This window comes from Podarcis gaigeae (genome assembly GCF_964106915.1).
Source record: "Podarcis gaigeae genome assembly, chromosome: 6".
Classification (NCBI taxonomy): Eukaryota; Metazoa; Chordata; class Lepidosauria; order Squamata; family Lacertidae; genus Podarcis; species Podarcis gaigeae.
Window position 1 is genome coordinate 76,898,296 of NC_139682.1, and position 12,481 is coordinate 76,910,776.

Sequence of the window (12,481 nt, forward strand, 5' to 3'; positions counted from 1 at the left end):
TATACAATGAACTGAAAAAAGTATAAAATAACTTTTTCTTTAAAACCCCACAGCCTTTCTTTTAGGAATTCTAGGTGCTAAAATCCCAACGGAGCAGAAAATACTATTTATGTACGTGACCATGTCCGCACGGATACTACTAGCCCAGAAATGGGAAGAAGATTAGGTCCCTACCAGAGCAGAATGGTAGTTTAAGTTATATATATATATATATATATATATATATATATATATATATATATGCTTTCGTAGATTTTCACGGGTACAGGAATGCAGGTTTTGGTGTCCTCGGGTGTCTTCCCGTGTAAAAGTTGGGGTGTCTAGGCGACGTTTCGACGAGGTCTCACTCGTCATCTTCAGGCTGGTGCTTTCGGCTTCTTGTTACTGGAACAGAGCGGGATCTCAATGTTTGAGTTCCTATAAATACTGTAGAGGGGGTGTGGTGTCTAGCCTCCAATGTTCTGGGCAGAGAGGAAGTTCCCAGGCTAGTATGCCTTTTCTTCTTTTGTTCCTTAATTACTTGAGAGATACCTTGAGTGATTTCTTGAGTGATATCCTGAGTACCACTTAGGTGGGTCATTAGGTGTGGATTAGTTGCTAAAGTCTTTGTGTCTTGACCTCTTGAACTTTGTGAAGAGTTTTCCTGAGAAGATGGCTGTATTGCACTTAGTTGTGCTTTGGCTTGGCTTCGTGTATAGGGGCGAGCTGTGGTTTTGTGGCTTGTGTCAGCCAGATCTGTGTAGGGATTGCAGGGGGGTGCAGCATCCGGAGGTGCCACCATGGATTGGCTACTGGATGGTGTCGGTAATTCATCTGTGGAGAGGGTCTGGGTTTGGGTCTGGTGTGGTTGATTGGTGTTGGCGTTCTGTGTGCCTCTGGATCTGGTGTCAGTTTTTGTGGAGAGGGCTAATTTCCAGATGTCTGGCAAGCGGGATGTGTCGTCACGCTTGTTCATGTTGTGACGGTGTTTCTCTATCTCGATGGCTTCCATGATTATTCTCTTGTGGTGATGTTCCGTGTTAAAGAGCAATTTGGAATCTGCAAAATTAATTTCGTGTCCTGTTTCTTTCATGTGTTGGAAAAGAGAGGAAGTTTTTTCTTCTTTTTTGACGGCATTCTTGTGTTCTGCGATACGTGCATTTATTCGTCTGTTTGTTTGTCCAATGTACGTGGCTGGGCAGACTTTGCAGGGTATTTCATAGATCCCTTGGTTTTCCAACTGGATTTTATCCTTGGGGTTTCTGAGGATATTGGCTATTTTTTGGTTGGTGCAAAAGGCTGTTTTGATATTGTGTTTATGGAGGATTTTGCTAATTTTATCTGTAGTGCCCTTGATATAAGGAAGGAGGGCCATGCCATTGTTTTCTTCTGTGTCTTGGTTTTTGGGGGGTGTTTCCTTTTGGATTAGCTTCGTAATCCTGTTTTGCTGGTATCCATTGGCAATTAACACATTTGAGAGATTCTGTAACTCAGTTGTCAAGTGGTCTTTGTCAGCCAGGCGTTTGGTTCTGGAGATGAGAGTCTTGGCTACGGAGTTTATTTGTGCAGGGTGGTGGTGTGATTGTGCATGTAAGTAGCGGTTGGTGTGTGTTTTTTTCTGGTAGATAGTGTGTCCTAGGGAGCCATCAGGTTTTTTGTAGATTAGGACGTCAAGGAAGGGAAGTTGGTTGTTGGTTTCTATTTCCATAGTGAATTGTATTTTGGGGTGTAAGTTGTTGAGATGTGTGAGGAAGCTATCCAGTTTTTCCTTCCCGTGTGGCCAAATTACAAAGGTGTCGTCAACATATCTGAGCCAAAGTTTGGGTTTGTGTTCTGACTTGTCTAAAGCATTGGTTTCAAAGTGTTCCATGTACAGGTTTGCGATGACCGGTGAGAGGGGTGATCCCATAGGTGCTCCTTCTATCTGTTTGTATCTTTGTCCATTGTGGATGAAGTACGTGTTGGTTAGGCAGTGGTTGGTCAGGTCCAAGATGTATTCGGGGGGATTGTATTTGTTTTGAATAGCTGTCAAGGCTTCATTAATGGGCACTTGTGTGAAGAGAGATACAACATCGAAGCTCACAAGTAGGTCATTAGGATGTAGGTTTTGCTTCTTTATTGTTTCTATGAACTGGAAGGAGTTTGGTACGTGTGAAGAGATGGATTCTGCATAGGGCTGAAGTTGCTTGGCGAGAAATTTAGCGAGATTTTGTAGAGGTGAGCCTATGGAGCTGACTATTGGTCTGAGTGGTGTTCCTTCTTTGTGTATCTTGGGGAGGCCGTAGAGTTTGGGGCATCTGGATGATTTTTCTCTGGGGATGATTCTTAGCTGGATTTCTTCACTGATAGGAGAGGCTTTTATTTTGGATTTGGTGGTTTTTTCCAGATAGGTGGTGGGATCTGTTTTTATAGGTTTGTAGGCAGGATCTTGGAGTAGCTTTGATAGTTTTGCTTGGTAGTCCGATGTGTTCATCACCACTGTGGCATTACCTTTGTCTGCTGGGAGAATGATTATGTTGTTGTCTTTCCTCAGGTTGGTGAGTGCTTTCTGTTCTTCTTTGTGTAAATTGCTTCTGGGTGGTTTGCTGGAGCAGAGGATGTTGGTGACTTCAAGTCTGATTTTATTGGCTTCATCTGGGTTGAATTTGGTTAGGCTAGCTTCGACTCCGCATATGATGTTTTCCGTGGGGATGCGTCTCGGGGCGACTGCAAAGTTGAAACCTTTGGAGAGTACTTTGGTTTCAGTTGTGGTGAGGATCCTGTCTTGCCAGACATCTGGAAATTAGCCCTCTCCACAAAAACTGACACCAGATCCAGAGGCACACAGAACGCCAACACCAATCAACCACACCAGACCCAAACCCAGACCCTCTCCACAGATGAATTACTGACACCATCCAGTAGCCAATCCATGGTGGCACCTCCGGATGCTGCACCCCCCTGCAATCCCTACACAGATCTGGCTGACACAAGCCACAAAACCACAGCTCGCCCCTATACACGAAGCCAAGCCAAAGCACAACTAAGTGCAATACAGCCATCTTCTCAGGAAAACTCTTCACAAAGTTCAAGAGGTCAAGACACAAAGACTTTAGCAACTAATCCACACCTAATGACCCACCTAAGTGGTACTCAGGATATCACTCAAGAAATCACTCAAGGTATCTCTCAAGTAATTAAGGAACAAAAGAAGAAAAGGCACACTAGCCTGGGAACTTCCTCTCTGCCCAGAACATTGGAGGCTAGACACCACACCCCCTCTACAGTATTTATAGGAACTCAAACATTGAGATCCCGCTCTGTTCCAGTAACAAGAAGCCGAAAGCACCAGCCTGAAGATGACGAGTGAGACCTCGTCGAAACGTCGCCTAGACACCCCAACTTTTACACGGGAAGACACCCGAGGACACCAAAACCTGCATTCCTGTACCCGTGAAAATCTACGAAAGCAAATATATATATATATATATATATTTATTCATTTTTCATTTTCGTTCATTACATACATCTCAAATTCTTAACATTTGCTGTATATTCCTCCCTCCCTCCCCTCCAAGACTTCCCCCAACTTGCGTTTCTGGTTTGCTTCTATTTTCACCCGCTTTGCTGTCTCTCAACAGAAAAAGTTATTAATAACATAACATCAAACCTTAAAAACATAAAAATAAAATTAAATACATCATCTTATTTCACTATCTTCCAAACATTTTCTGATGCTAATAATGTGAATGTTTATTTAAATCCTAGAATGGCAGTTGATGGACTATGCCGAAATGTCAAAAACAATTGGAAGAATCAGAAACCAGGAAGATCTAACTTTAATAAGGAAGGGGAAAATTTATAATTTATCTTAAAAACCATTGTAAACAGTTAAAACTGTTAGCTGGACTGGAATAACACTTACAGTTTAATGGTGAATTTTGGAGACATAAAGGTGATGTAAAAGATTGGATTATTATAAAAGATGCAGGAGGAAATGATTAACAGTAGGACCCACAAAGGTGAGAAGGGAAGTCCAGGAGATTCCTTTGAATCTTGTTTTTATGTTATATATTGGATATGTGATTGTAAAACTCTGATTTGAAAACCAAATAAAAGTTTGTGTGTGTGTGTGTGTGTGTGTGTGTGTGTGTGTGTGTAACACAGCACAAACATGACAGGTGGAAACCATTTTGCATGGGGGTCTCATTCCTGCTCCCAGTGCACATTGGCAGAGAGTGCATAAGCTCCCCCCCCCCATTCCAGACCCTTGATCTTCTTGGTCACCCTCCTCTGCACAAGTATACGAACAATTCAGTACCAAAAAGGAACAATCCTAAATCTTTGATGACTCAATTAGTGCCAACAATTTCTCCCCAGTGATTATATAAATGAATTGAGTAACTCGAGTAAATAAAAGATCCTATCATATTCATTAGCGAAGCTACAGTTCTTGCAGAGGAACACCTAATCAAACATTAATTGGGACTGTTTATGATGAAGTGATTCAATTCATTGGTTCAAAGCAGTTTAATTCAATCGAAAGCAATTCAATTCCTTAATTTAAGATGCTAATAAATCATTAAATTGAATTATAGCTATTTGTTGGAGAATTATTTGTTGGAGTTTGTGCCTATCTATATGGAACCTAGAACTGTGTATCATGTTGCTTAAGTAGGGACTCAACAGTCATTCATAAATTGCAGATAAAATACAAAAGGTGTTCCCAAGAAAGTGATGCAATTAAGTCCAGCTTGAAGATTATATGATTACTTATTGCAATTTGCTAGCTATCTAAATTCCAGCCTTTTCCCTCTTGCTGGGGGGTTCCATTTTAGTTTTTGACATTTCATTGAGTTTGTGGGCAGTGGTACTTGGTACCCATTGGTGACTGGTAGAGCAAAGTGAATGAGACTAACAGTAGGTTGACATACCTGCCAAGTGTCCCTATTTTCCAGGGACACTCCTGGAATTTCAAAAGCTACCCCAGCTTCTGATTTGAGCCTGCCATGTCCTTATTTCCCCCATCAGCACCACCGCAACTGAGCTCGGGGAGGAGAATGTGTGTCCACATCTAATCTCGCCCCTTTCTAAAATTTATTTATCGGTGTGTATTTTCCTTTTTGCAAATCTACCAAATAATAAAATAAAATTCGGATTAAGGGGTTTTCTCAGGGTGGTGGATGTTGTGTGTGCTGTGCCCCATTGGTGAAGTAGTGGTGGCCCTTGCCCTTCTTCTGATTGGAAATGCTCTGTGGGGGGGGGGACAATGACCAAAAAGGGGGGATTGAGGAGGGTCAGTTGGGTAGGGGAGGGAGCTATTCTATGTCCCTATTTTCACCTGAGGAATGTTGGAGGGTATGAGTTGAACCAGAGCCAATGACATAGTCACCTTAGGCTTTTCCTCCATAGTATCTGTGTTGCCTCTTGTAGGATTCTCAGAGAGCAAGATGGAGACAAGACGATAATCAATTGGCTCTGCCTGTCATTGGCATTAAATTGATCGGAAAAAGCCTTCCTCTATCTCTAGTCACAGGCAATGTGTTTGTGGGACCTGGTGGTTCCAGGTTTGTGGTGTGCTTCCTCATCAGCATCAAAAAATGAATGCATCCTGTCAGGTTAGAAGTTTCCAGTTTCTCAGAGGGAGAAAGCTTTCCCCAAGGGGGGGAGGAGAGCAGTGAATCTAATAGAAGGGAGCAACAGGAACAACAGGGAGGGACAGGATGTTCCCAGGAAAGGCAAGGGTTAAGTTCTAGCTCAGATTCGGAGGAGGGGAGATACAAGCCAGCTCTAGTGAGGAGGTTAGAAAAAAGAGCGGGAAAGCGAAAGGAAGGGCACGTTCACCATTTTGAGAGTGGCTGGTCATGGAGAAGCAGAGCTCAGAAGGTATCTGAAATAAGTGACTCTGAGGAATAGAAGCTAAAGATAAGAACCATTTATAAGTTTGTTAATACACAATAAAAAGTTATAAAAGAACAAGAAGCATTTGTGTGGTGATCTGAAGAGGACAACGACCAGTCCTGACACATCCATCCTGTGTTTGTTGTGCATGTGGACGACTGCTTCCACCTGCAGCTCTTCCACGGCTGGACTGAATGGGTTTACAGCTATAAGATGGCAAAGGCAACATCGTGTGAACTAAAAACCTTCTATGAACCATTCATCTGCATCTATTTCCCCCAATTCTTCTTTGGACTTGTGAGCATCTGTTATCCAGTGTTCTGTTTTAGCTAGTGATTGCCGCATGAACTTAGTGGATCTGGCCTAGTGAGCTGAAAAGCATTTAGCACCACCAGGCTGGCCTGGAAATAAATATTATCCGGGAGAGAGTGAAGCGACTCGGGGATTAAGCTGCTGCATTATCCTGCCACACTCATCTCTTGGGGGAATTGATTATTGTCTTCAGCTTGGAGTCACTTCAGTGCCAAGAAGACACTCAAGCAGGCTGCTCTTCCCATGGTTGGCTTGGCATGCTGTGACAGATGACATCTGTGGAGCAACAATCATAATCTTAAGTGTCTCGAGCAAGAACTGCCAAAAAGGAGTTATGCTAAAAGGATGGGGGGAGAAGAAAGCATTTTGAGTTCACAAACAGAATCTGCAGACATCGTGATCCCTGATATGGTTATGTGGCTTTGGATTACCACAAACAGCTGGAGATCTGTTTATATTATTAGGAATCCTGTTGAGAAGCTTCCTTATGTGTATAGATGTGCATGCATGTGCACTCATGCATGTGTCCATGTGCACACATGCACACACACACACCCTTTCCATGCTACAGTTGAAGAGATGGAGGTGATATTTGATTCAGTTCATGTTTCAAGGTGTACTTACCTAATCAACACTTTCTGAGTCAAGATATGAACTGAGACGCAAACCCTCCTTTGCAATCTGCACTTACCCGAATTTTGTAATGCAGTTCTCTGGTCAAGTAATGGGTTAAAAATGCGTGTATTAGGGTAAAGTGTGCATAGAAATGCATGGTTATATACACAAATGTGTTGTTGTTTTTTAAAAAAAAGTTTTGCAAAAATGTATAGGCAAAATTGCTTACAGCGGTGTATATAAGGAGAAGTTCAGGCTAAGATGCTGATAAATTTTCATGTGGTCTCTCTCTCTCTCTCTCTTTTAAATCACATATTGATGTGGATGGAGATGTAGAGATTTGAATTTCAGATTGGAAAAATAAGAAGCAGGGAGAAAATAAAATCAATATAATCAGCCATCCCTAGTACACCATTGTGGTGCTCTCGAGATATTGTGGACTACAACACCCATCATTTCAGACTAACCATGGATTCTTTGTGTTCAAGGATTGTGAATAATGTAAGGCTTTGGATGTTTTGCTAACCAGAAAAGGAAGTAATAGAGGACGGATATCTGGCCATTCTTTGCTGAAGTCAATGGTAAAAGACCCCACCTCTCTCTCTTTCCCGCCCTCTCCCCCGGCTCTTGTCTATGTGTTCTTGGAAATATTCTCTGAGCCTTTGAAAATAAATAAGATAGAAAGACCATGACACATTAGTATTCCATTATTGAGAATAACCCCCCCCCCCAAACGCTGAGAATGTTTCAGAAGATGGTCATTTAGAGCTTTAGAGTTCCAAACAGGCAAATAGGCAGATGTTTGGTCTTCTGGCTGCCAATGTCACAGAAGCCCTTCTTTCTGTATTTACAGAGTCCTTCTGGGTCTAGAGCAGCAGTTCTCAACCTATGGGTCCCCAGATGCTCTTGGACTACAACTCCCATAATCCCTGAGCTCTGGCCTTGCTAGCTAGGGGTGGATAGGAGTTGTAGTTCAACAACATCTGAGGACCCACAGGTTGAGAAAGGCTGGTCTAGAGGGAAATAGCATTTGAAAGCCTCCCTCCCAAGCAAAATAGCAGATTTCCCAAACAGATTCCTTTCCCACCAATGGTGCCAAGAGGAAATTGTAGGGTGGTGGAGCTATAGTCAATGACAGGCAAAACAAAAAAAATTCTACTTTTGTGTCCACCCTGCTCCCAGCTGAATTATACAAGGGGCAGTGCTGAGACTAAGGAGGAGGCCCTGCCACCCTCTGGACTGGCTGTCAGAAAGCAGGTTCAGGTGTGGGGTTATTGAGGGCAGACTAAGGTTGGTGGGGCAGTGTCTCAATTTGCCTTCCCCATTTGCTTTTCTTGTGTTATCACCATGTTGCTGTTTTGATGAAACAGTTCAGGAGATGGAAGCAGCCCTCCCTAACACTCATGTGCTTATAGACAATCATCTGGGACATTATTACCGAGGTTTCCTTTGTGCTCATTATATGCAATAGACACATTTTGGGTTCAAAGGTGCAATAGGGCATCTTTATAACGGTAACGTCAGAGACAGGTGAAGTATGCACAGATGTGCCTTAGGGCTGGCTTATCACATGATATCTTTACTTTTGGGTTATGTACACTTGCAGACTGGCGACTAAATATGTGCCCTGACTCCCATTGACTAGCAATGCAGATGGCTGCTTCCACCAACATTCATGAGTGCAACACAGAACCGTTAATTCCCTCCAACTTTCCTCCGATGAAAATAGGGAGGTCCTCTTTCATATCCTTCAGTATTTCTCCAATGAAAATAGGTATGTCCTATTCCATGCCCTCCAATATTTCTCTGATTAAAACAGGGACGTCCTAAGGAAAAGTGGGACATTCCAGGGTCAAATCATAACCCAGGATGGCTTCTATAAATCTGGGACTGTCCCTGGAAAATAAGGACACTTGAAGTGTCTAGGAACCATAGATGAGAATCTCTGTATTTCAAATCTACTGTATTTTCCAGGGACTGCAAACATGGTGTTCTCCAAAGGTTGTTGAGCTACAACTCCCATCATCCCAAGTCAGTTTGGCCAACCAGGGATGATGGGAGCTGCAGTCCAATACAGCTGTATTGGAATACACAGAAGAGAATTGCACGACGAGGAGTTAGATTGATGTCCAGCAGTTTCCCCCTTCTAACACCCCTGGCTTACCAAGTCTGCATTTATCATGGCCTGCTACCCGTACCTCTCATCAACACGATGAGAGTTAATATGATTTCTTTGTACTCAGCATTCCTTCAGTAGAAATGCTTAAGGCTCTAAAAAGGATCAAAGGCTTGTGATCTGTTACAGATAAGCCAAGACAGGGTCTCATACCCTCCGACTAGGGAATGCAGCAGCTTTCTGCCTGCGTTAGCATTTCTTTTGCCATACTTGAAAGCGTAAGGGAGGTATAGACCAGGCACGTCCAACTCCCAAGAGACTGCAATCTACTCACAGTATAAAAAGACTGACTGTGATCTACCCATTGTCATTGCTAGGGGACGATTGACCAAAGTGGGGGGTGGAACACAAAGGCAATCACTTACTTAATACCGCAATCGGCCTGAGACACCCCCGTGATCGACCAGTCGTGTTGGACATGCCCATGGGAAAGCCACAGCTTGGTTAACAGCAGGATCGTGCTGTCTGTCCTGGCTTATGGGATAGCCAGGAATAGCAATATGGAACACAGCCTCTCCTGGGCAAGGGGAGCCTTCATTCCCTGCCCGTGAGAGGCTGTGCACGGCTAAGGCTCCCTGAAGAGCCGCACTCCCTTTAAAGAGCGTGCGGAGTGTGCGCGCGGCTCTTTAAAGGGAGTGCTGAGCAGAGCCTCCTGCCTGCATTCGCTCCATAAGAGGCACACACATTTCCCCTTACTTTTTAGGAGGGGAAAAGTGCGTCTTATAGAGTGAAAAATACGGTAATTTTCTTGTTTTCAAATGATGCATATTTTTAACTACTGGTTTTATGTGTACTTTGAATTTTTTCTTAGGTCTTGTTTTTACCTTCTAACTTCAATGGGCAATTCTGAAGTATATTTTATGTTTTATGTAGACCATGGTTTTGCCAGTTAAGCAGTATTTACATTTTTAAAACGGGCAAACAAATAAATTCATGTATGTAGTTCGGAATTGAGGACCTTGTTGACTGCAGAATTTTCATATCCACACCATTCCAAAATGGACCCATCAGACCATCAAACTTCAATATATTTTATAAAAAATAGTTGACTTTCACAGAAGTGAAGAGATACAATTGCACAATGGTGGACACAATGGTATAAATACATATCACTGAGAAATTGCTTGCAAGAAGTTTAAAAACAGACTGTACAGCACCGCATCAGAAATTGTGTAACAGCCAATAGAATTTTACTTCTTTTCACCTCTAAAGAAATCTGATTCTTAAGTATTTGACTTTAGAAGAGAGTGTGGTTGTTGTTGTTTTAAAGAGAAACCCAAATAATATTGATGCACATTCTATTTCAGATTACTGTCCAAATATATTTTGATGTTGAGCAATTAGACAGATTGCTTTTGTTTAAAAAAATGATATATGGTAGAAAAAGACATTCATGCAGTTAAGCCACCATTAGTCTCTGACTCTAATATAAGGCAGATCATTAATCTTTTTTATTTTATTTTTTAAAACAATGTCTTTAGCCACTGAAATAAACTTTAGTGCTTTCCATGACAAAGTCATGGCAGGCCTGGTGTAGAGTTAAGAAAGTTACCTCTAATCCCATCCAGATCATTTTAAATAAAGGCTCCGCCATATTTGGAATACATTATACTGTAGAAAAAGCTCCCCCCCCCCATTTCCTTTTCTTAATTCTTACTGGAAAAAAGAGAACTTAGGAGAAACCCAGCAGAATGCTTTTGAGTTCAGCACAAATGACACTGCTTTCAGGTGGCCGGAATATCAAGGTTGAGTTTATGTGTCATCCTCAGTCTTAATTATGTGGAAAAGAGTGACATTGAACAGGACTTGGTGCCCATTATTCCAGGCATACAGAGCTCGATCTCTGGCATTGTAGTCAAGCATGGATATATGAAAATATTGATTATGAAAGGGGATATCCGTGTATTCATACGTGGAGGTTTTCGTGGAATAGGAGTAGTACACCTTGGCTCCAGTTAAGTGAGAATTGGTGACATACAAGGTGCCACAGATCATGAAGGATTCGCCAGCACTTCTTTTTGGGTAGCCCGTGCTCCAGCTTTTCATCACTTCCAATGTGTCCTGGTTCAGCTGGCTGATGACGATGTTGCCCGCGTTCTGATTGGTTGCGTAGATGGCCCACAAGCCAATTTCGTCCGCCATCAGGTCGATATCCGAGAAGCCGCCCCAAGTGTATGGGTAGACATTGTGGAAGCCGGCGTACTCCAGGCTACGCTGAGCCAGCACCCGGCCCGTATCGAAGCTGTACTTGATGATTATGTTGCTCTGGTATTTGTTGAAGAAGAGGGAGCCGTTGTAGACAACATGGTTGGTTCCTGCCCACTTGAAAGGGAGGTTGTATGTCCTCGACTCGGCTCCGCTCACAAAGTCTGCTATCGATTTGTATTCACGGACTATTTTGTTGTTGGTGTAACTGTCCATATACCAGACCTTAAAGCAAAAAAGAAAGATAGAAAGGACGGAAGGAAGGAAGGAAGGATAAGCTGTGAACCTTAGACAGAAGCATAATTTGCAAGTTGGCCTATCATTTTAAATACCGTATTTTTCATCCCATAGGATGCACCGGCCTATAGGACGCACCTAGTTTTTTTGGGGAGAAATAAAGGAAATCCCCCCTTTATTTCCCCACCAAAACCAGGTCTGGGAATCCAAACCAGGTTGGGGAACAGCGGTATGGCAGAGCTCTGCCTCCCCGCTGTCCCCTGAGCTTGTGGGGCTGACGCTGAGGAGAAGCACTCTTCTCCCTAGCGCCAGCCTCCAAACCAGGTCAGGGAACAGCTGGATGTTGTCCCCTGAGCTTGTGGGGCTGCCCAATGTCTGCCCGAAGCGTGGGGCGCTCTGCTTCAGCGCTCGCCGCGCTACATGGAGAAGGCTGCTATCCGCAGCCTAGGGAGCCCTGTGGGAACTCCCGCGGGCTCCCCAGGCTTGCTGATAGCTTCCTGAAGCCTGGAGAGCGAGAGGGGTCCGTGCGCACCGACCCCTCTCGCTCTCCAAGCTTCAGCGAAAGCCTGCATTCGCCCCATAGGACGCACAAAGATTTCCCCTTCATTTTTGGAGTGGAAAAAGTGCATCCTATAGGGCAAAAAATACAGTACATTTGCTATTTACTCTTTCACTGGAGTCTTTCCATTTGCCACGCAAATCGAGCAAAGGAAAACCAGATCTGATCGGGTTTTGTTGATTGCTGGGTTTAGAAAAAGGGGAGCGGCCCATCTGCACACAGCAGGGCTCTGAATTTCTCAGTCTGCCATTTCTCAGACTATGTTCCTCAGAACCCCGAGGTTCCGTGAAGCAGTCCAAGGGGTTCCTCTGAGAAAAGAACTGTATTGGTAGACAAGCACACACAATGTGTGATTTCTGTTGAGCTGTTGCCATGGGAATTAAATGCACCATTCAAGCAATTCCCCTGGGATTTCCTTCCCTTTCCCCCCTTCCCTTGCTGGGTTCTCTAAGGTTTAAGTCAGTAGAAGAGTTTGGATTTGATATCCCACTTTATCACTACCCAAAGGAGTCTCAAAG

The 12,481-nt window shown here is 43.4% G+C and overlaps 1 protein-coding gene across 3 annotated transcripts in view; it reads right to left on the reverse strand.

The window, feature by feature from the left end:
• Positions 1–9,979: 9,979 nt before the first annotated feature.
• Positions 9,980–12,481, reverse strand: part of OLFM3 (olfactomedin 3) — a 164,423-nt gene continuing 161,921 nt past the window's right edge. For all 3 annotated transcript variants that reach the window (XM_083743471.1, XM_083743470.1, XM_083743472.1), the window contains exon 6: positions 9,980–11,392. In XM_083743471.1, the coding sequence (XP_083599597.1) occupies positions 10,715–11,392 (678 nt within the window). In that variant the 3' untranslated portion in view covers positions 9,980–10,714. The remainder of the gene's footprint in view (positions 11,393–12,481) is intronic.